This window comes from Podarcis vaucheri (genome assembly GCF_965113315.1).
Source record: "Podarcis vaucheri genome assembly, chromosome: 5".
In the NCBI taxonomy this organism is placed as follows: Eukaryota; Metazoa; Chordata; class Lepidosauria; order Squamata; family Lacertidae; genus Podarcis; species Podarcis vaucheri.
The window spans coordinates 2,224,847-2,252,618 of record NC_138763.1 but is presented as its reverse complement, the minus strand read 5'-3'; the positions used below and the strand labels follow the sequence as shown (position 1 = coordinate 2,252,618).

Here is a 27,772-nt window from a genome sequence, read left to right as displayed (position 1 = left end):
CAGCTCCTTCCACCTGGGCGCACATTTCGTTGCAAACTGCACCCTGTTTTAGAACAAGCGCTGACTAGATCTGGTGGACTGGGACTAGTCCAACAAAATCTGATCATAAACCATTGGAGGCTGCAGCAGCAGTGCTCAGCGCAGTTCTCTGTAGATGACCATTGGCCATGTGCCATGTCTGGTGAAGAAGGCTTCCTGTTTCCTGTCCTAATCTACTGCAAAGACATCTCATGGGCCAATTTCCTAGTCAGGCTACTTTGCAACTCTAGAGGAAGCCACCCCAAGAGTGATTTCCCAACAAAGTTTGATTTCTTTTTCTTTATTCCCTCTTCAGGTACAAGTATATATATAAAAAATAAGTAGCAAAACAGAGACATGGTTTCTTTAAAAAAAAGGAAAAGGTTACATTTATTGAAAACAGTCAACACTTTATACAACATCCTCATAGATAAGGCCCCCAACCCAACCCACCCTGCCAACACAGGCACTGAAGTTTAGCCAATTAATACAGGTGGGGAGAAATTTGGACTGAACCACAATCGCAAACTGGGGAGGGTTAGGAGGCAGGCTTTGGTTGAGAGAGAAGGGAAGTAAATCCCACTGGTGTCAAGGGGGTCTACTCCCAAGTAGGCGCACACAGATCTTCAGTCTTTATCACGGTCACCCAGGGAGCTTTATGAGAGACAGGGAAGTGTCTGAAGGACTTTTCACGCGGAAGATTATTATGTTTATAAGATGGGGCAAACTTGTTTTTCCGCTGCTCTGGAGGGGAAGACCACTGGATTCAAGTTACAAGAAAGGAGATTCCGTCCACACAAGGAAAGACTTTCTGAGTCTAAGAGCCGTTCAACAATGGAAGGTGGTGGACTCTCCTCATTGGAGATTTTTCAGGCTGGCCAATTCTATAGCATTGCAGGGGGTTTGGCTGCATGACCTTCGAGGGTCCCTCCCAACTCTACAATTCTATGATGCTGTAACTCAAACCTGGACCTGAGGCATCCATGCCCCCTTCTTGCCCTTGCCCCCAGGCAGCAAGATCTCAGAGGCCAGCTCCTTAGGTCCACCCTTAGCTGTGGAATGGGGTCTCCTTAGCCAAGGACCTTGGGGGAATTCAAACACGGTCATCTTCTCTGACCAGAGGCCTTCTGCCTTACTTCTGTGCATGCAGGAAAAGCAGGAGGACCGGGGCTGCTCTGGGTCCCAACTAGTCCTTGGCAAAGGGTTGGGGGGTTTGGGGGAGAGGAAGAGAAACCCAACACATCCATGCATTCAAACGGATTCTTCAAGCAGACCCTCATTCAAGGTTTTGAAACCTCTGGCCTCCTGCCCTAGACCTGTGCCCCTTCTGCCGCTTCAGCGTCGAAATATATACAAAGGAAAAGCAGAATGAGGCGGCAGGCCCATGCTTGAGTGCCCTAACATAAGAAGGGAATAAAGAGGGAATACACAAACAATATTTGGGGGGAGGTAGCGGGGCTGCCTGTCTCACACCCTCAAGGAAAGGGAGATACATTTGGTGCCATTTCACAGCAGTTATGTACATGTTTGGGGCCTCCTCATCTGTCGGAAGGATGGGGACGAATTTGCCCATGCGGGAGCAGAAATGGCTACACATGGATGGCATCGATATAAATATACGCATTTGTTTTACGCAAGGGAGAGCAGGGCGAGGGGGCGAAGGCACATGCCCTGCTTTCCGAAGGACAACGAGAAGTCAGAGTCCCTTTGGTTTCTTAGATGCCAAGGCAATTTGTTCCGTCTCCATTCCGGGTTATACATAATCTTTCCCGGAAGAGGGGGCGCACTTGGGGTACGGCCGGCTCGGCGGGTATGTGGTTTCGCGGCGAGGGCAGGAGCAGCACAGGAAGCCCCCTCCCAGGATGGTCAGGGCCGCAGCTGCCCAGCCGATGAAGAGAGCGGGTCCAAATTCAAATCTGGGAGAAGAGGAGAAGGGGGGAAAGAAAACCACCAATTAATCACCACCAACAATAGCTAACCATTAATTGCACTTCCCTTTCCAGTGCATGAAGATTCACCCCACTTCTTAATGGTTTGCCCAACCTACAAGGACTTAAGAGAAGCCTTGGTCAAAGGTTTAAATCTCTCAGTTGAGAGATCAAATGGGTATCTGATTAACTTCTTATAGGGGGACAGGTCTCCCTTTACACTTCTGGAAAAGCGGCCTGTTTTAAGGGGGACAATTTTAAGGAGAAGAGTTAGAGGGGTAAGTTAAATTCTTCAGGGGAGCGAGCTCTTATCTCACAGAATGCCTGGTTTAAATAATTATTTTAAGTGTATGCTACAACAGCAACTAGGATATTACTAGCCCAAAGAGGGAAAGACAACAAGATACCAACCAAAGAAGAATGGCAAGAAAAACTGATGGAGTATGTGGAAATGGCCAAGTTAACTGGAAAACTTAGAGATAAGGGCAATAGAGACTTTTTAAAAGACTGGAAACCATTTATGTTGTATTTACAGAAACATTGTAAGGAAGTGGACTCACTAGCAGGGTTTGAGTAAACACAACCAACAAAATAAAGATAAAAAGCAAGGTGTAAGAATTAGAAAATAACGAAGTATAAAAGGCATTTAGAAAATTGTTGAGGTATAAAAATGATAAGTATATAAAAATATTTAACTTAAAGAATGCAATGTTAAGATATAATAAAACAAGCAGGAGATGTTATTGTGTAATAAACCAGAAGAGGAAGTTGAGGGAATTCATGGGGGGGGGCAGAGAGAGATTGGAGAACTGCATTTATTTTTCTTTTTGAGATAAATGTTATTGTGATGAATATAAAAGTGTAAAACTTAATAAAAATTATTTTTTAAAAAATAATAATAATTCTACCTCAACTTGAAAATAATAATAATAAATAATTATTTTAACTGTGCAATGCGTTTTATTTTGTTTTGTGTATTTTGGCTTTTTGGAACAGCTTCAGCTATACGAATAAATATCATAACTCCACATATGTTTGTGTGCGAAGTGCCATGGTGTCCTCACATCCGTCTGGGACAGCCAGATATGCACAGCTATGTATGAAAGTCACTCGGGGCTTTCACAAGCGTCCTGAAAGCAGGACGAGACTTGCAGGCGTTCAGGGGCAGGTGTTGTGATTCAGTTACAAGGCATCGGTCTGATTCATCCGCGTTAATACTGTGATCATAAATGATCAGCCATGGATGGGGGGAGGTATGAAAACTTGCTCCAGCATTTGTGGCAAGAGACATTCCCTTCGGTGTGGAACGCGGACTGGGTCACAATGGATCACTCAGTTTAGGATGAATTGATCTTAACATGCAGGATGCAAGTTGCATAGCCACAAAACTCTCTTTGGCAGGGAGGATGTGCAAAAGGAAGAGGAGGTTGTCCCTCCCTCTTGGCTGCAGAGTAATGTTTCACCTGCCTAGACCTGCCTACAGTCCCTTTTCCTCCTTCTCTCATAACACAAGGACTCAGGGACATCCAATGAAGATGAAGGTTGGAAGTTTCAGGACAGATAAAAATAAGGACTTCTTCACTTCTTTTTCTCTAAAGGCCTCGGCCCAGTATACCTGAAGGAGTGTCTCCACCCCCATCATTCTGCCTGGACACTGAGGTCCAGCTCCGAGGGCCTTCTGACAGTTCCCTTACTTCAAGAAGTGAAGTTACAGGGAGCCAGGCAGAGGGCCTTCTCGGTGGTGGCGCCTGCTCTGTGGAACGCCCTACCATCAGATGTCAAGGTGATAAAGAACTACACAACTTTAGAAGACACCTGAAGACAGCCCTATATCAGGAGGCTTTTAATGTTTGACATTTTATGGTGTTTTTATATTTTTTAGAAGCCTCCCAGAGCGGCTGGGGAAACCCAGTCAGATGGGTGGGGTACAATAAATAAATTGTTGTTGTTGTTACACAGAGCATCATCATCATCATCATCATCATCATCATCATTTATTATTTGTACCCCGCCCATCTGGCTGGGTTTCCCCAGCCGCTCTGGGCGGCTTTCAACAAAGATTAAAAATACATTTAAATGTCACACATTAAAAACTTCCCTGAACAGGGCTGCCTTCTGATGTCTTCTAAATGTTAGGTACAGTGGTACCTCGGGTTAAGTACTTAATTTGTTCCGAAGGTCCATTCTTAACCTAAAACTGTTCTTAACCTGAAGCACCACTTTAGCTAATGGGGCCTCCCGCTGCCACCGGAGCACGATTTCTGTTCTCATCCTGAAGCAAAGTTCTTAACCCGAGGTACTATTTCTGGGTTAGCGGAGTCTGTAACCTGAAGAGTATGTAACTTGAAGTGTATGTAATCCGAGGTACCACTGTAGTTGTTTATCTCTTTGACATCTGATGGGAGGGCGTTCCATAGGGCGGGCGCCACCACCAAGAAGGCCCTCTGCCTGGTTCCCTGTAGCTTTGCTTCTCGCAGTGAGGGAACTGCCAGAAGGCCCTCGGTGCTGGACCTCAGCGTCTGGGCAGAGCGATGGGGGTGGAGACGCTCCTTCAGGTCTACCGGGCTGAGGCCATTTAGGGCTTTAAAGGTCAGCACCAACGCTTTGAATTGTGCTCGGAAACATCCTGGGAGCCAATGTAGATCTTTCAAGACTGGCATTATGTTCCATAGTTAAACTATGGAACTCCCTCCCCCAGGAGGCAGTGATGTTCACCAACCAAAAGGGCTTTAAAAGAGAACTAGAAAAATTCATGGAGGAGAGTTCTTTGGGTGGCTGATAGCCCCAATGGCTTGGCTCTGCCTCCACAATCGGAGGCAGAAATGCTTTTGAATCCCAGTTTGCTGGACACCACAAGAGGGAAGAGTTGCTCTTGTGTTGAATCCTGCTCGCCGGTTTCCCACAGGCTTCTGTTTGGCCCCAGTGGGAACAGGATGCTGGACTACAGGGGCCATTGGCCTGATCCAGCCAGCTGTTCTTATGTTCTTATGATCCCCTCCTGTGGTTCCCAGCACCTAGAACTCAGAAGCATCCCCCCCCCTTCACAGGAGCTCAGCAAATCCTGGCAAGCTTAGACGGGTTGTCCAGGGCAACACCTTTTTGCCACCTGGGTCCCGGAAGCAAACAAGGAGACACCTTTAACCCAGCACGGTTGCATGAGGGCAGCATTTACCTGGTGTTGACAGGCGTGTAAATGTCGAAGAATTGGCGTGCAACCTCGTTTCCATACCAAGAAGTCCCCACCAGGGCGGAAAATCCTGTGGATGGAGAGGAGAGAGAAAAGGCAGGCAGTGAGTCAATCTTGCGGTCTTCCCCTCTGGTGGCTTCCCCATCCAGCTCCCCCTTGCCCTTGAGAAAACAACTGTCCAAGGGAGAGAGAGATGCTACTGACCTGCAACCAGGAAGAAGATGCCTCCGATAATGGCCATCCTCATCTTCTGGACCTGGTCATCCTCCATGCATTTCATGCACTTCATTCCGATTAAGGAGATGGAGAAGGCGATGAGCCCCAAGAGGATGGAGGCCACCATCAAAGCCCGAGTTGCCTGGAGAATACCTGCAAAAGAAGACGGGGAACCACTTAATACCAAGTCCTGCAGGACAGAGCTATGGGTGGCCACCAGCCATGATGGGCGATTGCTCTGCCTCCAACACTCGGAGGCAGCAACGCTCCTGAACACCTGTTGCCAGAAGCCTCAGGAGGGCAGAGGGCTCCTCAAGTATCACCTCTCCTCATATGACTACCGACCTGGACCCTGACACCATCCTCTGAGGCCCTTCTTCATGTGCCTCCTCTGCAGGAGGTTCAGAAGGTGGCAACACCAAAACGGGGCCTTTTCTGCAGTGGCACCCATTTGTGGAATGCTCTCCCCAGGGAGACTTGCCTGGCGCCTTCATTACATATCTTTAGGTGCCAGGCGAAAACATTCCACTTCTCCCAGGCCTTTGGCTAATTAAAGAATCTGCAGCCTTCGAAGCTGGGTGTGTGGTGGGTTATGGTTTTCGTGTGTTGCCGTGGTATGCACTGTTGTGTTTTCATATTGTAACCCGCCCTGTTATTCTTGGAGGAAAGGCAATATAGAGATTGAATAAATAATAAAGTAATAACTGTGCCCGGATCCTGCTTGTGGTCTGGGTGGCGACTGCGAAAGCAGGATGCTGGCCTCGATGCACCATTAGTCTGGTCCAGAACAGGATCTTCTTATGAGTCAGACCACTGATCCATTCAGGCCACCTGGCAGTCATGCTGCAGAATAGCGTAGGAATGTGGCAAGAGCCCTGCATCTGGACTGTGGCTTCGAGACCCATATTGGGCAAAAGATTCTTGCACTGCAAGGGGGGTTGGACCTCCTGGGATGACCCCCTTGGTGCCTCCCAGTTCTACGATTCTAGGATTCTATGCTTTTAAGGTCCCGTCTGCAGGCGCACCAAAACCCATCATCCTGATTTGCAAGAATCTCAGCAACCACCAGGAGACTTGCTGGAAACCAGCTAGACGTAGAATCATAGAACTGCGCAGTTGGCAGGGACCCAACGGGCCATTTAGCACAACCACCTGCAGTACAGGAATTGCAGCCAAAGTCCCTGACCTGCCGGTCTGTCCACCCCCGGACTAAATTTATCGCTGCCTATCGCACCGCCACGCCATGGGGAGACTTTTCTGATTATAGTAAAATATCCCCTGGATTTTCCTCCTGATGCAATTTTAGGCTGGCACAGATAAGAAACCAGATTCAGGCAGGCGGCTCCTGTGAGATTAGATAAGGCAGGAGGGATAATACTGCAGGATATGAACAGTTGCCCAATGTTGGAACAGTGCAAGGGCAACAGGTGTTGCTCAAAATGGTCAAAGGCCTGGAAACGATGCCTTATGAGGAACGGCTAAGGGAGCTGGGCATGTTTAGCCTGGAGAAGAGGAGGTTGAGGGGTGATATGATAGCCATGTTCAAATATATAAAAGGATGTCACATAGAGGAGGGAGAAAGGTTGTTTTCTGCTGCTCCAGAGAAGCGGACACGGAGCAATGGATCCAAACTACAAGAAAGAAGATTCCACCTAAACATTAGGAAGAACTTCCTGACAGTAAGAGCTGTTTGACAGTGGAATTTGCTGCCAAGGAGTGTGGTGGAGTCTCCTACTTTGGAGGTCTTTAAGCAGAGGCTTGACAACCATATGTCAGGAGTGCTCTGATGGTGTTTCCTGCTTGGCAGGGGGTTGGACTCGATGGCCCTTGTGGTCTCTTCCAACTCTATGATTCTCTGATTCTCTGTTTCTAAGACGCCAAGATCATCTTTGAACAAAGGGGAGATATCACTGCCTCTCTCCGAGATGCCTTTATCATCCCATTTGCTCCACAAGTTGATTCAGCATTCTGAAGGCAGATTCCTGATACTTGTGTGCTTGTTTCAAATGCATCTAAGGTCCCAAGCATGTAATAATTATGCAGATAGGGAGTTGCATCTTCACAGATACTTCTCCGCAGTCATGCTTGCAGAAGGGATAGCTATTAAAACCTTATATAAGTGAGTGGTGTGTTCATGGCGATGTATTAAGCCATTCTAACCCTTAGGCACTACACCAGTGATGACGATGGCTTGTCACCTTAACAGCAAGATCCTTTTTTAAAAAAATTAAATAATATTTATTAAGTTTTCCATATTAACGATCCAATAAAAACCACATTAAGTACATTCTGAATTATAATACAATCCAAAAGACCAAATTTTATGCCAAATTTTATATCTTTGAGTGACTTCCCATGCTCTGAGGTTTGAGGAGTAATGATTTCACATTGTACTGCATTCTTTGGTTGGTTCAAAAATAAAACATTTCCAATGTTAATCCTTCATTTCTTTTTAAATAGCCTCTGAATTCGTTTAGCAAGCGGCTTAATCCTTTAACAGCGCAATCCTATCCACATGACATACAGGTAAGCCCCACTAAATTCAATGGGGTTCACACCTAGGTATGTGAATCTAGGAATGCAGCCACCGGCTGTATTCTGATACGAGCCACCCTCTTTGAAGCTGCTGGAGCCAGGACAAATTTCCAAGTCAATGAGCTCATCACTGATGGAGATGGATCAACCTCCTTCCCATTAGAACGAAGGAGAAACTGAGTCACGAAAGCCCTGCAAAAGATACAGACTATATCAACAGCAGTGCACCAGAAGATACACAGGAAGCCATCCTCTCTCTCAGATTCAGACCTCTGCTTACAAAGGGTCTACGTACTCCCTCGGCACAGGCAGGGGAAATAGGGACCTTCTGGGATCAAAACAGAAACCAGGACAGCTTTCGTAATTCCAGGACTATCCCTGGAAAATAGAGAGACACCTGGAGGGTACGGATGGCCTCTGGGGGTCCCTTCCAACTCTACTGTTCTATAATACTGTCATGTTAAGACAAATAAATTCCTGCCAGAATACAGCAGCAGTGAACTGGAGAAAGCCAAAAGTTCTCTTCCTCCTTCTTCCATTCTTCATTAAGAAAGTTCATGCGTGTCACGGAGAGACCAGAGGGGCTTGTTAGCCCCTCCTGCAGTTTAAGAAAAGTACTGGCTTAGCCGCTTGAGGGACTGGTCTTCTTGACCTGGTCAGCCCCATCACTCAGGCAACCCAAGAGGTTATTTTTGGAGAGGGACAGAAGCCACCTTTGGGTGTGTGCCCCCGTGAACTCCTGAACAACAGCTGCGATCCTGCCAAGGTACTCGGTCCCTGTCAACTCAATGGAGCCGATTTCTGAGCAAACATTATGGGGGGGGGTGTAAGGGGAGTGATGTCCCACACAATTATTTTTAAAAAGCAGGGAATACCAAACTTGTATCCGGATTCCTTGGAGCCAGACACCACCCTTTCCGAGAACAAAATTCTGCCTCTGGCCTCTTCTTCAGCTTTGCCTATAAAGGGGTTTGGACTTGTTTGGTTCACAAGATCCGGTTGATCTTGTAAAAAGTTTTTTATTTGCTCTGAGTTTGTGTTTTTTTGTTTTTGTTTAGGGTGTTGGCTCTAAGCTGCTCACTTCCAAAGATGAAAAGGCGCAATGATCCGGAGGATTTCAGCAGTTCAGACTGAACCCAGCGGGGAGTCTGTTTCCGCATGCACTCTGTACGCTGCTCTGAGACCTCCTTACAGGAAGGATGGAGTGCAAATGAAATCCATCATCCTCATCCTTTGGCCAGCAGGGGGGCTTATGACCCCAGCAATGTCATTCCTGATATCATTATCATTATTTATATACCGCCCTATACTTGGGGGTCTCAGGGTGGTTCAAAGAATACATAATAAAACATATATAATAAAAATAAAAGCAACCCAATAGCCCCCCTCTACAATTTTTTTTAAAAGTGCATAGGATATTAAGCTGGGGGAGTGTGTTTGACCTCACTCTGACCCTGGAAAGAAGCGTAGAGTTGTAGAGTTGGAAGGGACCCCCCCCCCCAAGTTCACCTATTCCAAACCCTTTCAATGTAGGAGCCACAGCTGAAGAAGAGGAGAGTGCTTCTGACCCTCCCGGATGGAAGGGGTTAGGTGGATGTCCACGTGAGGCCAAAAGGAGAATTGGGGGGTGGAGGGTAAAACTCAGTTTATAAATTGACTCCTCTCCTGCCTCTTGCTTTCTGCTTTATAGCACCTTCCCACCCTTCTTAGACTATTGAAGTAGGGATTTTTGCAGGGGCAATTCCTTCTTGACCTGAAGTTCCCTCATTTTTTTGCCTATCCCACATTGTAGGGACAAAGTCGACTGCCGTTTAGGCAATTGTGTGGCATGGCGGCTTACTGCTGGCCATAAATATGGGCAGGGAAGGAAGCGGGAAGGAAAACAGCAGGTAAACCGAGGCATGATTGGGCCGTGCTTATGTCTGCTGGACTTTGCAGTTGCTCTTTAGGTGCCCTTGCCAAGCTCATCTTTGAGGTTCGTCCTCAACCGGGGAGTCACACCTGGTGGCTGCATTAGCTGTGATTCCTACATTTATTATGTTCTGGATCAGGCCCACTGGATCAGGCCATGGATCCTTCCTCTTCTCACGGTGGCCAAAGAGTTGCCTGTGGGAAACCAGTGAGCAGGATCTCTCCTCCTCCATGGATGTGTCCAATCCTCTTTCAAAGCCATCCGACTTGGGGGCCATCACTGACTCCAGTGGGAGGGAGTTCCATGGTTTCACTATGCGGGTTAGACTAGATGACCCACTGGGTCCCTTCCAACTCTACAATTCTCTGATTCTGTGCCAAGATAGCTCGAGGGATGTTTCCCTGCTGGAGTTAGCAAAGGCCTTCCTGCCTGCAATTCTCTTAATTTCGTTAATTAAATTCGGTTAATTGCTTGCATGCAGTTCCTCCAACTTGTTATGGCTTAATGGATGTAACCTCTCCTCCACCTACATCTGCGAATCTTTTTTTGGCAATTTTAATCCAAGTGATTTGCAATCCAACAGGAGGAGAAGGGAGGAAGGGAACAGATTTTAAATTTATTATCACCCATCGCCTCCTCATGGCAGAATTGTGCCTTTCCCCTACTAATGCCACAAGAAACATCACTGTTATCAATCTAATGGCATTTTTTTGAATCCCAGATGTTCCACAGAACTGAGGAACGAGAGTGAGAATGTGCAAATCTTGCTATTGTGTTTTTAGAGCTGTGATGGGAGCGGCACTGAAAATCGTAGAATTGGAACGTTTCCTTTGGGGTCATCTAGTCTAACCGCCCCCTGCAATGCAGGAATCTCAACTAAAACAGTTTCCCTATCTTTGAAGCTAAGCTTTACACTCCTTAGGGAAACAAAGAAGCAAAACACACAACCAAAATGCCTAAGAAAACCAGAACAACCACTTTTCGAGAAGGTAAGCATTATAAAAACAAGAACCCAGGAAATGAGTTATGGGGCAAAACCTGTTAATTGTAGGCAAACCATCTTTTAGAAATGACTTGAGGCCAAACCTAACACTTATCACACACATACCTAAGTCATTTAGGTGAGCAAATCGAGGACCAAATGGACGGCTTCCTATAACACCTGGGTAAACAAGGACCGCCAACCCTCCAGATGACCACAAAGGAGGCTCAGGCTACCTTAAGGCCACACATGACGCTGCTGGTCAGTAGCAGAGATCTCTGGAATTCTGACTTCCCAGGAAGATGTGCAAAAATACCACCCACATAATAGCTACACTTTGGCAGAAGACACGGCTGAGGGATTAAAGGCAGATCTAAAGTTCTCCCAGGGAATAATAGAACTGTAGATTTGGAAAGTCATATAGTTAAAGCTATGGTTTTCCCAGTAGTGATGTAGGAAGTGAGAGCTGGACCATAAAGAAGGCTGATCGCCGAAGAATTGATGCTTTTGAATTATGGTGCTGGAGGAGACTCTTGAGAGTCCCATGGACTGCAAGAAGATCAAACCTCTCCATTCTGAAGGAAATCAGCCCTGAGTACTCACTGGAAGGACAGATCCTGAAGCTGAGGCTCCAATACTGTGGCCACCTTATGAGAAGAGAAGACTCCCTGGAAAAGACCTTGATGTTGGGAAAGATGGAGGGCACAAGGAGAAGGGGACGACAGAGGACAAGATGGTGAGACAGTGTTCTCAAAGCTACCAGCATGAGTTTGACCAAACTGCGGGAGGCAGTGGAAGACAGGAGGGCCTGGCGTGCTCTGGTCCATGGGGTCATGAAGAGTCGGACACGACTAAACAACTAAACAGCAACAATCATATCACCTCTCAGTCTTCTCCAGGCCATATATGCTCAATTCCCTCAACCATTCCTCATATGGCTTGATCATATTTCGTTGCCCTCCTCTGCAGCCATACGCAACCATGATCTTAAGAGGATTGCCTTGGAGGTTCAAAAGAAGCCTGTGTATGTGGGCGATGAGAACTCACAGGAAGATTCTCCAATGGATGTGAGAGGATTTGGAAGGAGCCCTAGCTCTCCAGTCAAGTCAACATGAGCCAGGATCATAGTCATAGATGGGAAAGCAGGTCAAAAACACCATGGAAAGTGGAGGGGGAAAATCAGTTTGGTTGGCATTTTAATATGAAACTAACTAACTGAAAAGCGAAAAGTTGTTCTTCTTGTTCTCTGGGAAAGCCAAGGTGAGAACCTCCTAGAAGTGCTCCAGGTGGTCTTTGTGAGGTCTCCTTGAGGTAGCCAGGTGGCCACAGGTGCTTCTGCACCTGCGGACTGCCAACTCTCTAACCGCAAAGCCCAAGACTTCAGGAGAAGGGCTGGTATTGCCCAAGGGCAGCGCAGGACGGATGAAACCAGCCAGGGATATGGAGATGCAACTGATACTGCCAGGAACAGAGGCAAGGAGTCAGGATGAATCACGGCACAGCCAGCTCATGTGGGAATCCCCAGCTAGAAATGTTTTTGGATGGCAACATCCATGGGGCTTTCCGAGGACTGAGCCAGATGATAGGTGCAGGTGTGCAAAACTAACTCCAGTCTTAAAGAAACACACAGGGTTTTTTTAGGGGGGGGGGAGTTCAATTGAGAGCCCAATGGTTGTGGAGGGAGCAGGAAGAGCTTAATGCTTTTGCCTGCCAGCGGTTTCTTTCACTAATTTTACTCTGGCCCTGCCAGTCACTGGAAGGTTACCCATGACAGGATGCGGGCATCAGGTTGGCAAAGGTTGCCCACCCATGGACTAGACCAGCCATAGGCAAACTCAGCCCTCCAGATGTTTTGGGACTACAACTCCCATCATCCCTAGCTAACAGTGCCAGTGGTCAGGGATGATGGGAGTTGTAGTCCCCAAACATCTGGAGGGCCGAGTTTGCCTGTGCCTGGACTAGATGTTCCATTGTGTTCTGGGTGGGGTAGTCTATCCTGTAAATAATTTTAAAAGGTGGAACTCACTGCCACAGGAGGAAGTGATGGCCGGCAGACCAGAGGATTGGGGATGCCCATGAAAAAGAGGCAGCAATGCCAGTTTCTGGATACTTTCCATTGAGGCACCCGGGTGGCCACCGTTGAGAACAGGATGCCTTTGGCCTGATGCAGCAGGCTCTTAATATGTTCTTATGTGGGGGGGGGGAAGCATCTCTTGAGCCAATAGCCCTGTCCCAAATCCCCACAGGAAATTCGGTTCTGCATTTTATATCCCTCCAAACGTTGCACTCAAAGGCTTTTGTAACACAGCATGTGACTCTTAAACTTGGAGCGCTGCACACCCTCCTGCTTCATCAACACGCTCCCTGCCTTGCCCCAAACTTATTGTTGTCATCAGCCTGGATGTACCACAAAGTTATTTCTGATGTGGTAATTTTCCCTGCTGTTACCCACATCCGGCTGCTGCTCCCTCCCCTCCCTTTAACAGGGACTGAAGGCAGATTCCTGCTCAAAGGATAACTGCTTATAAAAGATTTCTTACACAGGGCTGACTCTGGAGAGTGGCCAAAGGGAGCAGCTTCTGCAGAAAAAATAAAAATGAACCCCCAGCCGCACCCTGACTCTGTCCCATCAATGTTTTCCAGGCACAATTCAAAGTCTTGGTTAGAGCTGAGAAAAGCCTAGATTTTTTGTTGTGCTACCAAGAAGGAGAACAAGCATATAGGGATGGCCTTTCCAGATCAGACCTTGCTGCCTAGGACTAGGCTATAGGCAAAGAGGACCAAAATGGAGGAGTCATTCCTTGGCATTTGTCCTCCACATATCCAAAGGCCTCCTTCATCCTTCCATGGAAGAAATGTGAAATGTTTCATAGCCAAGTTAATAAAAAGGTAAAGGGACCCCTGACCATTAGGTCCAGTCGTGACCGACTCTGGGGTTGCGGCGCTCACCTTGCTTTATTGGCCGAGGGAGCCGGCGTACAGCTTCCGGGTCATGTGGCCAGCATGACTAAGCCACTTCTGGCAGAACCAGAGCAGCGCACGGAAACGCTGTTTACCTTCCCGCTGGAGTGGTACCTATTTATCTACTTGCACTTTGATGTGCTTTCAAACTGCTAGGTTGGCAGGAGCAGGGACCGAGCAACGGGAGCTCACCCCGTCGCGGGGATTCAAACCGCGACCTTCTGACCGGCAAGGCCAAGGCTCAGTGGTTTAACCCACAGTGCCACCTGCATCCCTTAGCCAAGTTAATAGCAAGTAGCTTTTCCTTCACAACAGAGCATCCATAAACAGCGCCTTCTGCTTCTACTTGGAAGTAAGTTACATCTGACCCCTTCCAGGTTGTTGCTTTTTGTGAGTGGGATTCAGCCACACTCCAGAGATTTCACATGAAAGAAGAGTTTGCTGGAACAGGTCCAAGGGGGTCTGTTTAATAATAATAATAATAATAATAATAATAATAATAATAATTTATTTGTTCCCCACCCATCTAGCTGGGTTTCCCCACCCTGGGTGGCTTCCAACAAAGATTAAAAATACATTAAAAGCCCTGCATCCTGTTCTTGCATGTGAGAAACCAGCAAGCACAAGACCATTCTCCCACAATGTGGGATTCAGAAGCATTTCCTTCTCTGACCTCAGAGGCAGTTGTGTGCAAGGTTGCACAATTAAAGTGAATCACTCCACTTCGCCAAAACATAATAATCAGACTTTTTTGATAAGGAAAGCAATGGCACAGGAAAGTGTGGGGTGGCAATTACTGGATGTTGCATGACCTCAAAGCAAACAAGGCAGAACTGATGCTCAAGAAATGGTGGCATTATACTACTACTACTACTACAACAACAACAACAATAATAAATTTTTTATTTATACCCCACCCTCCCCAGCCAAGACTGAGCACCTAACACCAAGTATAAAAACAATATAATATATTTATACCCCCCATCTGGCTGGGTTTTCCCAGCCACGATAAAACAAAAGGTGTTGCTTCCCTGAACACCCTATGCAAACAAATCAGGATAAATGCTCAAGAAAGAGGTCATCCAGAAGTAGAGAGGGGGAGGAATTTGTAGAACCACAACACTGTAGAGTTGGGCAGGACCCAAATGGTCATCCAGTCCAACCCCCTGCTGTAAAGGTATCATAGCTGAATTAATTTCTGTTCACAATTAAGCTATGGAAGTGAGAGCTGGACCATAAAGAAGGCTGATCGCTAAAGAATGGATGCTTTTGAATTATGATGCTGGAGGAGACTCTTGAGAGTCCCATGGACTGCAAGAAGATCCAACCTCTCCATTCTTAGGGAAATCAGCCCTGAGTGCTCACTGGAAGGACAGATCCTGAAGATGAGGCTCCAATACTTTGGCCACCTCATGAGAAGAGAAGACTCCCTGGAAAAGACTCTGATGTTGGGAAAGATGGAGGGCACAAGGAGAAGGGGACGACAGAGGACGAGATGGTGGGACAGTGTTCTCGAAGCTACAAACATGAGTTTGACCAAACTGTGGGAGGCAGTGGAAGACAGGAGTGCCTGGCGTGCTCTGGTCCAGGGAGTCACGAAGAGTCGGACACAACTAAATGACTAAACAACAGCAAAAATTAATTTCCACTTTCTAAACCAACACAAGAACTGGAACACAGCCGTCCTTTGAAATTCGCACTACTCTGAATTTTGCAATGCTCTTCTCCAGCCAAGGAATATGTATAATAAAAGCATAGGCTAGAGAATGAGATGTCCCTATTGCCCAACCCTCCCACTCAGTGATGCAGGAAATCCAGAGCAAAAACACCCCCAATATATGGCTTGCCTAGTGTGGGGGAGGCCACAATCCCTTTAGATAATTTGTTCCATTGTCAACCTTTGGCTATAGCTTACATATTTTTAAATATATATTTTTTAAAAAAATAACATGAGCATATGTAAAGTGCATTATACTACCAATAACTTTGCACAAAAACAAATGCAGTTCCTAAGAAACACACCGATATACTCTATAGTGTGTTGTGTGGGGTGATGATGGAAGAGGTTCTAAGATAATGGATAAATGCAATTGTCCTTAAGTTGCCACCACAGGGCACGGGTGTTTTGAGAGAGAGAGAGAGAGAGAGAGAGAGAGAGAGAGAGAGAGAGAGAGAGCTCTTCCTGCCATGATGTTTACCACACAGCCAGGGAGCAGACCCACTACAAAGGAAAAACTCCAGTTGAGACCCTGCCCTAAATTCCATCACTGGCAGAGGCCAGTGGAAGAGCAGGCCTGGGAAGAGCACACAGGACGCTGTTCTGGGAGGGGAGAGGAACAGGCTTGGGGTCTGGATTCTGAACAATATAAAAGGCTTGTCATTCCACAAGGAGGTGTTGCCGGAAAGGCAAGCAGAGGCTCGCCTGGCCATCAAATTGCACAAGATGAAAGTTCCTCATGCTTGGAAGAAGATCATAGAAACACAGCTTTGTAGAGTTGGGAGGGAACCCAAGGTCATCCAGTCCAAACTTCTGCAATGCAGGAAACTCAATGAAAGCATGGCAGAAGGCCACCCAATAGCTGGTCCACCACCTCCCAGCGAGTCTGTTCTACGGTTGAACAGCTCGTGCCCTCAGAAAGTTCTTCCTAATGTTGAGTTTGAATTTCCTTCCTTGTCATTTGAATTCATTGGTTCGGGTCCAGCCCTCTGGAACAGCAGAAACAAGCGGCTCCATCTTCCATGGGACAGCCCTTCAGATATTTGAAGATGGCTATTGTTTTGCCTCCTCTTGTCCAGGCTAAACATCTTAGTTGTCCTCTGCACACCTTCCAGCTTGTCAACATCCTTCTTAAACTGTGGGTCCCAGAACTGGACATAAGACTCCAGGTGTGGCCTGATTGAGGCATAATAATGTAGTGCTATTACTTCACTTGATCTGGATACTAGGAAAGCAACCTAGTGGGAAACATACCTCAAGGACCACTTCCCTTCATATGAACCTATCCAGACCCTGAGGTCTGAAATAGGGTCTGAAGACCCTCTTTGTGTGCCTCCTCCACAAGAGGTCCAGAGGGCGGCAACATGAGTACAGGCTTTTTCTGTGGTGGCTCCATTTGTAGAATGCTCTCCCCAGGGAGATTCACCTGGCAACTTCATTATACACCTTTAGGTTCCTCTTCAACCAGGCCTTTGAAAATGCCTTCTGAAAGGGGGCATTATTGGGCTGTCTTTGTTTTTATTAATATGCTGTATTTATTGTAATTTTATGTTGCGAACCCCCCTGAGATCTACAGATATAGGGCTGTGTACAGATTTAATAAATAAAAAACCTGAGCTCAAATTCTGACTTGGAGGCAGAGGGGATGGCCAGATGCAGGAGGTCAGCAGCAGTAGAGGGAGAGGTGTCAAAAACCAACCTTGATCCCGACATCTGGATCAGGCCCGAGCCACAGTCCAAAGCTATCTGATCTGGGGCTCATGAGCCAAGGAGCCCCCAGCCAGCACCTACAGCATCCAGCACATGAATCTGGTACCCTCTGAGGAATCAAGCTCCTCCGCGTAGGGCAGGGATTGAGTTCCCCATGTTGACATTTGAATTTGCGGAGGGAACTGCCAGAGAGGAGCAGCAGGAGAAGGCATCCTAGGCTCAAGTCAGAGTCCAGCTCATTTAAGGCCTTCTGGACCACAAGGAAGGAGCACAGGCTGGAAGGAGTAAAGACACCTGGAGCTGACCTTAGTGCTGAAACACCTGCCTGCCTTGTCCCACTGTGCCCCATGGGCTTCTCATCAAGAGCAGAGGCAGGAGTCCACTTAAGTCAGGCTTCCTCAGTCAGGCCCTCCAGATATTTTTGGCCTACAACTCCCATGATCCCTTGCTAGCAGGACCAGTGGCCAGGGATGGTGGGAATTGTAGTCTCAAAACATCTGGAGGGCCAAGGTTGAGGAAGCCGGACTTAGGTTTTGTTCAGAGTAAAGGTAAAGGGACTCCTGACCGTTAGGTCCAGTTGTGGACGATTCTGGGGTTGTGGCGCTCATCTCACTTTACTGGCCAAGGGAGCCAGCGTGCAGCTTCTGGGTCATGTGGCCAGCATGACTAAGCGCACGGAAATGCCATTTACCTTCCCGCCGGAGCAGTACCTATTTATCTACTTGCACTTCGTGCTTTTGAACTGCTAGGTTGGCAGGAGCAGGGACCAAGCAACGGGAGCTCACCCTGTTGCGGGCATTCGAACTGCCAACCTTCTGATCGGCAAGTCCTAGGCTCTGTGGTTTAACCTATAGCACCACCCGTGTCCCTTGTTCAGAGTAGGGCTACTGAAATATTAACCTCAGGACAGGGCATCACGCTCTTTCTGCAAGCCAGGATCTCCCTCTCTCCTGCCTTTTATCAAACACCCTAGGCAAACTGTACCTCCATGATGATCCAAGAAGATGGAGTGATGTTGGGGCAAGAGCAGAACATGAATTACACAAGACGGGCAAACCACACACTGCAGAAGAAGCCCAGAGTAGCATGTGGGAAGACTGACGTGCTCCACAACACCCTCCAACCCGCTCTTGGCCGCTCTTCAAATGTGGCAGAAGCTAAAATTTGGACTGACCTGCAATTTTGGCTGCACTCAGGAGCAGTCAAGTGATCGCTTTTGCTGAACTCTGCGTGGATACACCCAGATTCAACCCACAATCATGGAGCATCCATTTGGTCACACAAAACCTGACTTCGGTTAGCCATTTCCACCCCCCAAAAAACAAGCATTGTGCAGTTGCAAAGTGCTAAGTATCAGGCAGAGTGAGGTCATCTGGTTACCTCTGCAGCTGTGACATAAACCAATTTGGAAATCCGGTTTGCTCAAGTGCCTGTTAAATCATTTATCATCATTTTTGCCACACCCATCTTCAAGGATCTTGGCACATCTACCAAATCCATATTCAATCAACTAGCAAAATCGTAGTCAGAGCAAACCAATGGTGTCCACTTCTCCTCGACTCCTTCAGTCCATTTTGGCTTGATCCATACTCCCTGGCAACACCAAGGGTCAGTGCTCAAGAAAGTGGGGAACAGATGCATGGATCCATGAAAAAATCAGCCCATGGTTCCTGGCATTTTGTGTGTGGCTCCATGAAACATTCACCCAGAATTGGGCAGTCACTTATGGACTCACTTTTAGAAACCGTGTTTTTGGAAGACAATCTTACTCAGCAAAGAGGGATCGCCAAAGAAGAAGAAGATTCAGAAGGATTGCTCCCTCCAACTGTGGAGTCAGAGCAGAGTCGCCATAGCCTGTAGGCATTAAAAGCCATGGATTGGTCTAATCCAGGCTTTCTCAAACTCGACCCTCCACTCCCATGATCCCTCAGTAGCAGGACCAGTGGTCAGGAATGATGGGAATTGTTTCGCAAAACATCTGGAGGGCTGAGTTTGAAGAAGCCTGGTCTAATCCTCCTTTAAAAACCATTGAGGCGGGCAGTCATCACTGCCTCCTGTGGGAGAGAGTTCCACAGTCCAACTACACATTCTGTAAAGAAGGACATTCTTTTCCATGCCCTGAATCTTCCAGCATTCTGCTTCACCTGCTGTCCATGAGCTCTAGTGTTAGGAGAGAGAGGGGGGGGGGACTTTTCTTCATCCATTCTCTCCATGCCACGCATCATTTTATAAACTACTATCATGCCATTTTATAAACTTCCATCACATAAATTTGTGTCGAAAGTGTGGGATATTAAGGGGAAAATGGCAAATAGCAGAAGGCAGGGAAGGAGAAGATGGCAGTGAATAGATCTGCTGCTTTGAAAGCTCCACTTTCTTTCTGCAAATGGAATGCCACAAATACCAGTTACTGGAAACTACAGAAAGGGAGAGCTGCTCCTGTGCTTGAATCCTGCTTCCTGGTTTGGCATCTGATTTGCCACTGTGGGAACAGGATTCGGGACCAGCTTGCCTGATCCAGCTTACTTCTTAAGTAAGCTGCTCCCCACAACACAAAAAGTTTAAAGTGTTATTATAAAGGTAAAAGGTAAAGGTACCCCTGCCCGAACGGGCCAGTCTTGACAGACTCTGGGGTTTGTGCGCCCATCTCACATCTATTGGCCGGGGGCCAGCGCTGTCCGGAGACACTTCCGGGTCACGTGGCCAGCGTGACAACGCTGCTCTGGCGAGCCAGAGCCGCACACGGAACGCCGTTTACCTTCCCGCTGGTAAGCGGTACCTATTTATCTACTTGCACCCGGGGGTGCTTTCGAACTCCTAGGTTGGCAGGCGCTGGGACCGAGCAGCAGGAGCGCACCCCGCCGCGGGGATTCGAACCGCCGACCTTTCGATCGGCAAGCCCTAGGCGCTGAGGCTTTAGCCCACAGCGCCACCCGCGTCCAAAGTGTTATTATAGAGATACCTAATTTCCGGAGCGATAGGGAGAAAGGTTGTGGAGCGTAAGGAGCATCGGGTTGAGTGTGGGCACACTCACAAAACATTTAAAAGGCATTCCCCAAAAGTAAGAATAGGATCGAAACAGAGGCAGCCTTTTTCCAGGAGCAGGATCCAGACTAGCCCTCATAAATAGGGAAAGGCAGGGTGTGTGAGCATTGCCAGGGTGTGGCCCCGGCATGGAGACAGGTTCTGCCTGAGAATCAGTCGTGAAGCTATGGGATGTTGGGTGGCAACGCCCAGGCACAGAGAGGATGGCGGCTTACCGAGGCAAATAAACCCTGCATCCTATTAATGCTTGCAAATGATACCTTTGCTCAGACCCAGGGAGAAACTGAGTGACGATCCCTTTGCAGAACTCAGATGCAATACGGGGTGTCAGGGAGTGGATTTTAATTACCCTTGCATCAATGTCTCATCCAAAGAACAGAAAGTTCATCTTGGCAGGCTGAGTTGCCATGTTCTCAGATTTTGGGGGCTTAAGGCAGAGGTTTCCAATGTTTTTGAGTCCATGGCTCCCTTCTTTCTGCATCTCCCCTGTGGGGCCCAGGAGCCCAGTCATGTCACCCCTTCCTGCAGAAATGGCAGCCTCTCACCCTTTTTCGATACCCTCCCTTGTGGAGTGTGCCCTAAGCCTCCTCTCTCCTCTTTTTGGGAGTCCTCTGGGCATCTGCTGCCCCTTGTCTCTGAGCTGCACCCCCTGACCCAAAGAGAGGTGTTTCCTCACACTGCCCCACAAGGGCCTGGGACTTGTCTGTCCAATCCCAACAGCAAGGGCTGGCAGACTGGCAAACTGGGCTCCCTCACCTGCTTGCTTGCTTACTCCGAGGCCACCTCAGCTCCTGGCAACCAGCACCCCCTGGCCAGCCCCAGAGGCATCCTTCACCTGCAGAGTTTGTAGCCAGGACTACTGCAACAAACAGCTGTGCAAGCCTTTGGGAGGCAGAGACTCAAGGGGGCATCAGAGGAGGGAGGGGAGGAAAGAGGGACAGAGGACACTGTTGCCAACAGGATCCCTGACCATCATTCAAGGCACCCAAAGGTGCCATGGCACACTGGTTGAAAACCATTGGTGCAAGGGACTGTGGCTTCAGTTGAGGTCTGGCTCAAACCCAGAATCTGTTCCCAAAGCAGTGTGAAGCAATAAACAAAGGAAAGCATGTCTCTGAACATGGACAGAGTGCATTACAGAGCCCAGATTGTGTAGCAGTTAGAGTGTTGGACTAGGACCTGGCAGATCAGGTTTCAACTCCCCATTCTGCCACGAAGCTCACGGGGACATTCACGATCTCTCAGTCTAATCTACCTCACAGGGTTGTTGTGAGCATGAAACAGAGAAGGGGAGAAGTGTGTGCGCATTGCTGAATAGCACAGCATCACCGTGCATACATGGGATTAAAAAGCCTCAGCACCTTAGGCCAGACTTTGCAAGTACATTTTCATAGCATCATAGCATCATAGAATTGGAAGGCACCACAGGGGTCATCTAGCCCAACCCCTGCAAATGCAGGAATCAAAGCTCTTTCGCCCTCTTCCCATTAGTCGTTCAAGCCTCCAAAGTGTCCCTGACAAATTCCTGAAGGGGAGCCACACCAGCCAGCTGCCCTGTCCAGTTGCAACTGGAGCAAGTGCGACACAGGAGCTTCTGGCACCTTAAACGTCTCAGAGGCCAGGGATGTGTTTGTGGGCTTGAATCCACATCGCAAGACGTACCTGAGAAGCTGTGGGCGCATGCCCGCTAAAGCTTCTGCCACCATGCATTTATCAACCATTTGGAAGCCACCTGACGAGTCGGCTTACCAGTTCAGGCAGAACTCAGCAGGAAACCGCGAGGGATTTGCTGAGCGAGACAAGGTTGCTAATCAGATTGTGGCACCAGCTACAGACACAGGAGCCAGAACAGAGGTGCTTTCTGACGCCCTCAGAATAGCTGAGCAGTTGGACTCTGCTGGGAGCAGGGCTTAATTAAAGATCAGACCCAGCACCACTTTCCAGTGCCAAAGCTCAGTGCTGGGCACTGAGGGACAAACATGGAGCCAAGGATGAGCCTCTGAGGAAGCGCAGAGGGTCTTTTTATGAAGGAAAGGCCCTAGTCAACCTGGACTTTGTAGCCATCTAGGATCAAGAAGGGTGCCCAAGATCATGTTTCCTTCTGGCCCAAATCTCTTGCTTTTAAAAATGAGATTATCAGGAGAGGCTTCTGGATCAGACCAGTGGCCTAAACAGGTGGCTCTATTGGTGAAACCTGCGAGCTGGATTCTCCCCTCCTGCAGCTTCCAGAGATTGGCATCCCTGAGCACTTAAAGGTAAAGGGGCCCCTGACCATTAGGTCCAGTTGTGACCGACTCTGGGGTTGCGACGCTCATCTCGCTTTATTGGCCGAGGGAGCCGGTGTACAGCTTCCGGGTCATGTGGCCAGCATGACTAAGCCGCTTCTGGCGAACCACAGCAGCGCATGGAAATGTCGTTTACCTTCCCGCCAGAGTGGTACCTATTTATCTACTTGCACTTTGTGCTTTTGAACTGCTAGGTGGGCAGGAGCAGGGACCGAGCAACGGGAGCTCACCCCATCGTGGGGATTCAAACCGCCAACCTTTGGATCGGCAAGCCCTAGGCTCTGTGGTTTAACCCACAGCGCCACCCGCATCCCTGAGCACTTACTGCCCTCCAAAAGTGGAACTAGTAGCCGTCAATAGCTCTCTCCTCCTCCATGAATTTGTCCAATCCTCTTTGAAAGCCATTGAGGTTGGTGATCCTGCAGTGAGTTCCAGTTGGACTATGGGCTACATGAAAGAGGACTTTCTTTTGTCTGCCCTCAATCTTCCAACATCCCCCTTTGCTGGAAGTCCCTGAGTCCTAGTGTTAGGAGAGAGGGAGAAAAACTTCTCTCTTTCTCTGTGCTACGCATAAAATGTATTAACTGGAATGGCTGAAGTTCAGCTAGAAGAAATCCATAGACTCAAATAATTGTAGTGTTGGAAGGGGCCACCAAGGGTCATCCAGTCCAGCCCCCTGCAATGCAGGAATCACAGCTAAAGAAGCCCTGACAGATGACCATCCAACCTGTGTTTAAAAAAATCTCCAGTGAAGGAGAGTCCACTACTTTCCAAATGATCAAGCACAAACTCTAAATTTTCAAATCGGAGCTTTGAAAATTTTCCTATATCGTGTCCTCCTCACAGAGGGCACATGTTATGGGAAGATCAATGTGACTGAAACAACAACAACAACAATAATAATAATAATAATAATAATAATAATAATAATAATAATAATAAATGGCCTTGCTAGCTAGGGGTGATGGGAGTTCAACAACATCTGGGGACCCACAGGTTGAGAAAGGCTGCTTTAAAGGAATCCAAGGACTCTAACTGGTTTGGTCAACCCCAGTTGGGGGTTGTGCCTGTGCCTGAGTCCCAGGGAGCATCTGGGAAGCGGACAGAGTCTGCTCCCAGGCTCTTGACCTTCCCCAGGTGTTTACCCTTGGCTGACCTATGGTGCGCCCTGGGTCAGCGCTACTTACCGTGGGCATAGGGAGCTAGTCGAACCAGAGCCTGTGCAACCACTCACTTATCTGTAATCAGTAAAGTTGTGGCCTAAATTCTGCCAAAAAACCAAAACCAAAATTTGAGTCAAATGTGTTTTTACAGTGGTACCTCAGGTTAAGTACTTAATTCGTTCCGGAGGTCCGTTCTTAACCTGAAACTGTTCTTAACCTGAGGTACCCCTTTAGCTAATGGGGCCTCCTGCTGCTGCTGTGCTGCCGGAGCATGATTTCTGTTCTCATCCCGAAGCAAAGTTCTTAACCCAAGGTAATATTTCTGGGTTAGCAGAGTCTATAACCTGAAGCGTATGCAACCTGAGGTACCACTGTATTTATGGGGGAGGTCTCAGGATCTGGACACACAACCAGGAATCAGTGTGTGTGATGGGAGGTATTGCCTGTTTTTCCAACTATCCCCCCTCAAGCTCATGCTTATTCCACCCACTCCTGGAAAGGAGAGCTGAGCTGGCAAAAGCACACCAAAACACACACACACACATACCCAAGTGCGCACAACAGGAGCGATGCCCAAGCCATGACTTCTGGTTTGGAGAGATTGTGGGCACACCTCGTTCCACTTGCACACACGCTATCTATCCGCAGGCTGTTGCCTGAATGCCCGATGTGAACTCAGAGACCATTGCGCCCCGCAGAGGGTGAACGGGCACCGCCTAAGTTGTGCACCCCAATTAATTTCAGCTCTGGCAGCCACGGGATAGGGATCTGGTCACCTTGCTAGTACCAACGAGAAAGCCAGCCAACAGGTTCTTTCTAGGAACAGCATGAAAACACTCGCAGGAAACCCTCGCCAAATTCCTAAACCCCAAACTCTGCTAATTGTGTCCACCGTAGCTAAATCATCTCCCTCCATCCCCCAGAAACAGCACTTGCCAAGCCAGCCTCAGTATTTAGTTAAATCAAATTATAGTCATTATTCTCTCCCCCCCCCCTTTCTTTCCTTCCAGCTACCCAGAGGAATAAAGACTTATGTTACATGATACGGACAAGTTTGTCGTGATACAGCAGTCAGTAGCCGCTACTGAAAAGTGGCTTCTGCATCTCAGCTGTGAGCCCTCAAGCCTTTTGGCTAACTTCCAGGACTCTTAGCAAAGATCCCTGGGAACAAGCTTCTGTTACTAATGCTGACATCTGAACCATCAAGTTGGAAGGGACCCCCGGTGTCATCTAGTCCAACCCTCTGCAATGTATTAATCTGGCCATCCAACCTCAGATTTGGGGTGCAACTGTTTTGGGGTGAGCAAAATGTATAAGGAAAAGCCAACATGTCAACTAAAATCATCCATACTGGAAGCCAGGGAAGCAGTGATATCTCATGATTCCGCCTATATCTGCCTCTTCAGAGGTGAAGCAAAACCTTCAGATGTATTTGAAGTTCCCCAACATTTCAGTTTGGCTGCTCACGTTGCCAGAGGCACATTTTCGTGTGAAGGCAGGATATGACTTTAAGAATCAATAAACAGAACATTTGACATTCAAATTGAAATCATAGATTCAGGGACTTGTAGAGTCGGAAGAGATCCCGAAGGACATCTAGAAGATTGATTATGCAATTGCCCTTAAAATGTGGACAGTTCAGACTTGCTGTTTCAGGGCTGCTGTTGGGCAGAACAACATTGTACAGTGTTTCTTAAGGGTCTGATTCCGACAAACGTCCCTGGTGAACTCTCATGACCTATCATCTGTTACATATTGCCAAATACAAAATACCATTGCATGTCACCTCTCAAATCTTCTGAAATAGATCTCAAACATTGTCAAATTCTAAACTTCCGTCAAACACAAATAAGTAACTTGAACTGTGAAAAACGCTGCCTGCGAAGAATCTGATTTTCACATGTGGCTCCGTAAAACTCCTGTACTTTTAACAACTGCCCTCTGGAACCTCAAAGCACATCCCTGGTCAGGGAAGGGAGAATCACAGATGTGAGTCAATAGGAACCAATAGTTCAGATGAAAAAGTAGTGTGTTTTGGATCTAGACAGATCTCATCAGAGAGGAATGAGTTATGTGAAACTCCAAAGCTGGCTACCATTAAAAAATGATCCAAAATAGATACTACATAATTACTGTCCCCACCCTTGTGAGAAGCAGCCAGAAGGATTTTCAAGTGTATCTTGAACAAAACCTACAAGAGGAATTTGCATCCCTACCAACAATTTCCTGCGTGCCTTAGTGACTGTTTTCTCACTACCAGGAGTCTTTTGCAGAGAAAGGCAGACAGAACAGCTCCCACCTCCACTGAGCAGCCTTGAGAAAACTGCCACCTGCCAGCCTCAGTTTCTCATCTGTAAAATGGGCATTGTGACGATCGACCTCACAGAGCTCTTTGTTGTGAACCAGCCTGATACTGTTGTGCTAAGGCAATGGTAGCCGAGAAGACAGTCCTGTCTGTGGGGTATGGAGTGCAGTTGGGATGTAGGGACATACAGATGTATACATTTAAGATGTTTGAGCAGTAAAAGAAAGCATTCAAAAGCCAAGTGGCCTTTGAATTAGAAAAGAGCAAAGGACTTCGTTGATGCTCTGGGACCTAGCAGAAGCCTGAGAAATGCCTCTGTAGCCTGAAAAAATTATTTACCTGAGTCTGGTTAAGAAGTTCTCCCCAGGGAATGCCCAGAGGTAAAGGAATTCTGGAATAAAATCCTAAAGGTTATTAATGAAATTTTTAAAGGGAAGCTTTCAATAGACTTTGATTTCATGACAATGGAAACAGGGCTATAGAGAAAGGTGACCAGTTTATCTTCAAAGCTATGATATTAGCAGGCAAGGCAACGATAGCTTTAGGTTGGAAAGAGAGAAAAATGGACAGTAGAGGCATGGAATAGTTATTTGTTTGAACTTATTCAGTCGGACATTGTCGCAGTTATGTCACAGGAAACAATGTGGAAGGTCAAGTCCACAACGATAAGGAACAGATGGAACCCCTATCTTCCATGGATAAAAACTACTGGAACAAAAGACATTCGGTGGAAACTAAAGACACTATGCCCCTGGCTGAGGATAATAGTTTGAACCCTTCCAATGGATATCGGGGGTGGGAAGGGAGGGAAAGGAAAAAATTGTACAGGAAATTTAGAATTGGAAGGAGATAATATGATGTATGTAAAAATCCCAAATTCGAATAAAACTTCAAGAAAAAAAGTTTTCCCCAGTGAAACCAAAAGTTTCCGTCTCTAAGGCCGCGTGCGACACGGAGATGCCTGCTTTTCTTGCTGAGGTGTGTAATTTGACAACTTGTGAAAGTTAACCTGCCTCTTCTGTCTTGGAATTCTGAATCCCTGTAGTGCTGATCACTAAGAAAGGCAGTTTATTGACCCCACAGCCCTGGTGTGCTGAATTGAAGAGAAACCCACCAGCGCCGAAAGGAAATCTAGCAAGCCACTTACTTGGGAGGCTGAGCAAGGTGTCGAAGGCTTTGCATTGCATCTGCCCTGTGCTCTGCGTGACGCAGTTCATCCAGAGACCTTGGTAGATGGCCTGGGCTGTCACAATGTTCTCCCCAGCATAGGCGTTAATTTTCCACTGGGGCATGGCCGTGCTGATGATCAAGCCCACCCAGCCGATGAAGGCCAGGATGAAGCCCAGCATCTGTAGACCACCGTTGGCCATCTCCTTTGCACCGCAGCTCCTGGGAAGTTTCCAAAGGCTCGGAGCTTTGGGGATCGATCAGCGCCGGAGACCAGCCGATTCTTTGAGCAACCTTGACGGAGGAGCAAAGCGAGTTTCTGCTTGTATTTCTGCGCTTGTAATCCGAGAGATTTCAGAGCAGGTTGCTGGATGGAGGAGCTACCCAAACTAAAGTCGGCTGCACCTGTGGCTCACTATTTAAACCAGAGTCCTCAGAGAGCCCCCTAGTGGTTTCGCTTGAGTTTGCCAGCGCATCCTGAGTGCTCCCAATGAAAGTTAGGCACCCCCGAAAGGTTAAGTCTGTGTATTTCAGGGTTGTTGTGTTTTTGGTGTGAAAAATGCAGCGATTTCATCCATTGCAGCAAGATGAAAAGGAATCTTTTCTCCAGCCTCCTGTCTCCTTGCAGAGTCAGAACCAGC

General features: G+C 47.7%; 1 protein-coding gene across 1 annotated transcript; it reads right to left on the bottom strand.

Moving 5' to 3' along the window:
- Window positions 1-303: 303 nt before the first annotated feature.
- CLDN1 (claudin 1) lies at window positions 304-27,772 on the bottom strand. Its single transcript, XM_082224666.1, has 4 exons — window positions 27,112-27,772; window positions 5,338-5,502; window positions 5,119-5,203; window positions 304-1,934 (listed from the first exon to the last, which is right to left on the bottom strand). Exons 1-4 carry the CDS (start codon window positions 27,332-27,334, stop codon window positions 1,772-1,774), a joined length of 636 nt encoding a protein of 211 aa, XP_082080792.1. The 5' UTR covers window positions 27,335-27,772; the 3' UTR covers window positions 304-1,771.

What these genes read in the sequence shown, in the direction of transcription:
- CLDN1 (XM_082224666.1), bottom strand. Translation starts at nt 27,334, where the DNA reads ATGGCCAACGGTGGTCTACAGATGCTGGGCTTCATCCTGGCCTTCATC. An exon ending in CACCTTGCTCAGCCTCCCAA is followed by an intron (nt 5,503 to 27,111) that starts GTAAGTGGCTTG and finishes CTTCTTTTGCAG; the next exon opens with GTATTCTCCAGGCAACTCGG. An exon ending in TACACGCCTGTCAACACCAG is followed by an intron (nt 1,935 to 5,118) that starts GTAAATGCTGCC and finishes CTCTTCTCCCAG; the next exon opens with ATTTGAATTTGGACCCGCTC.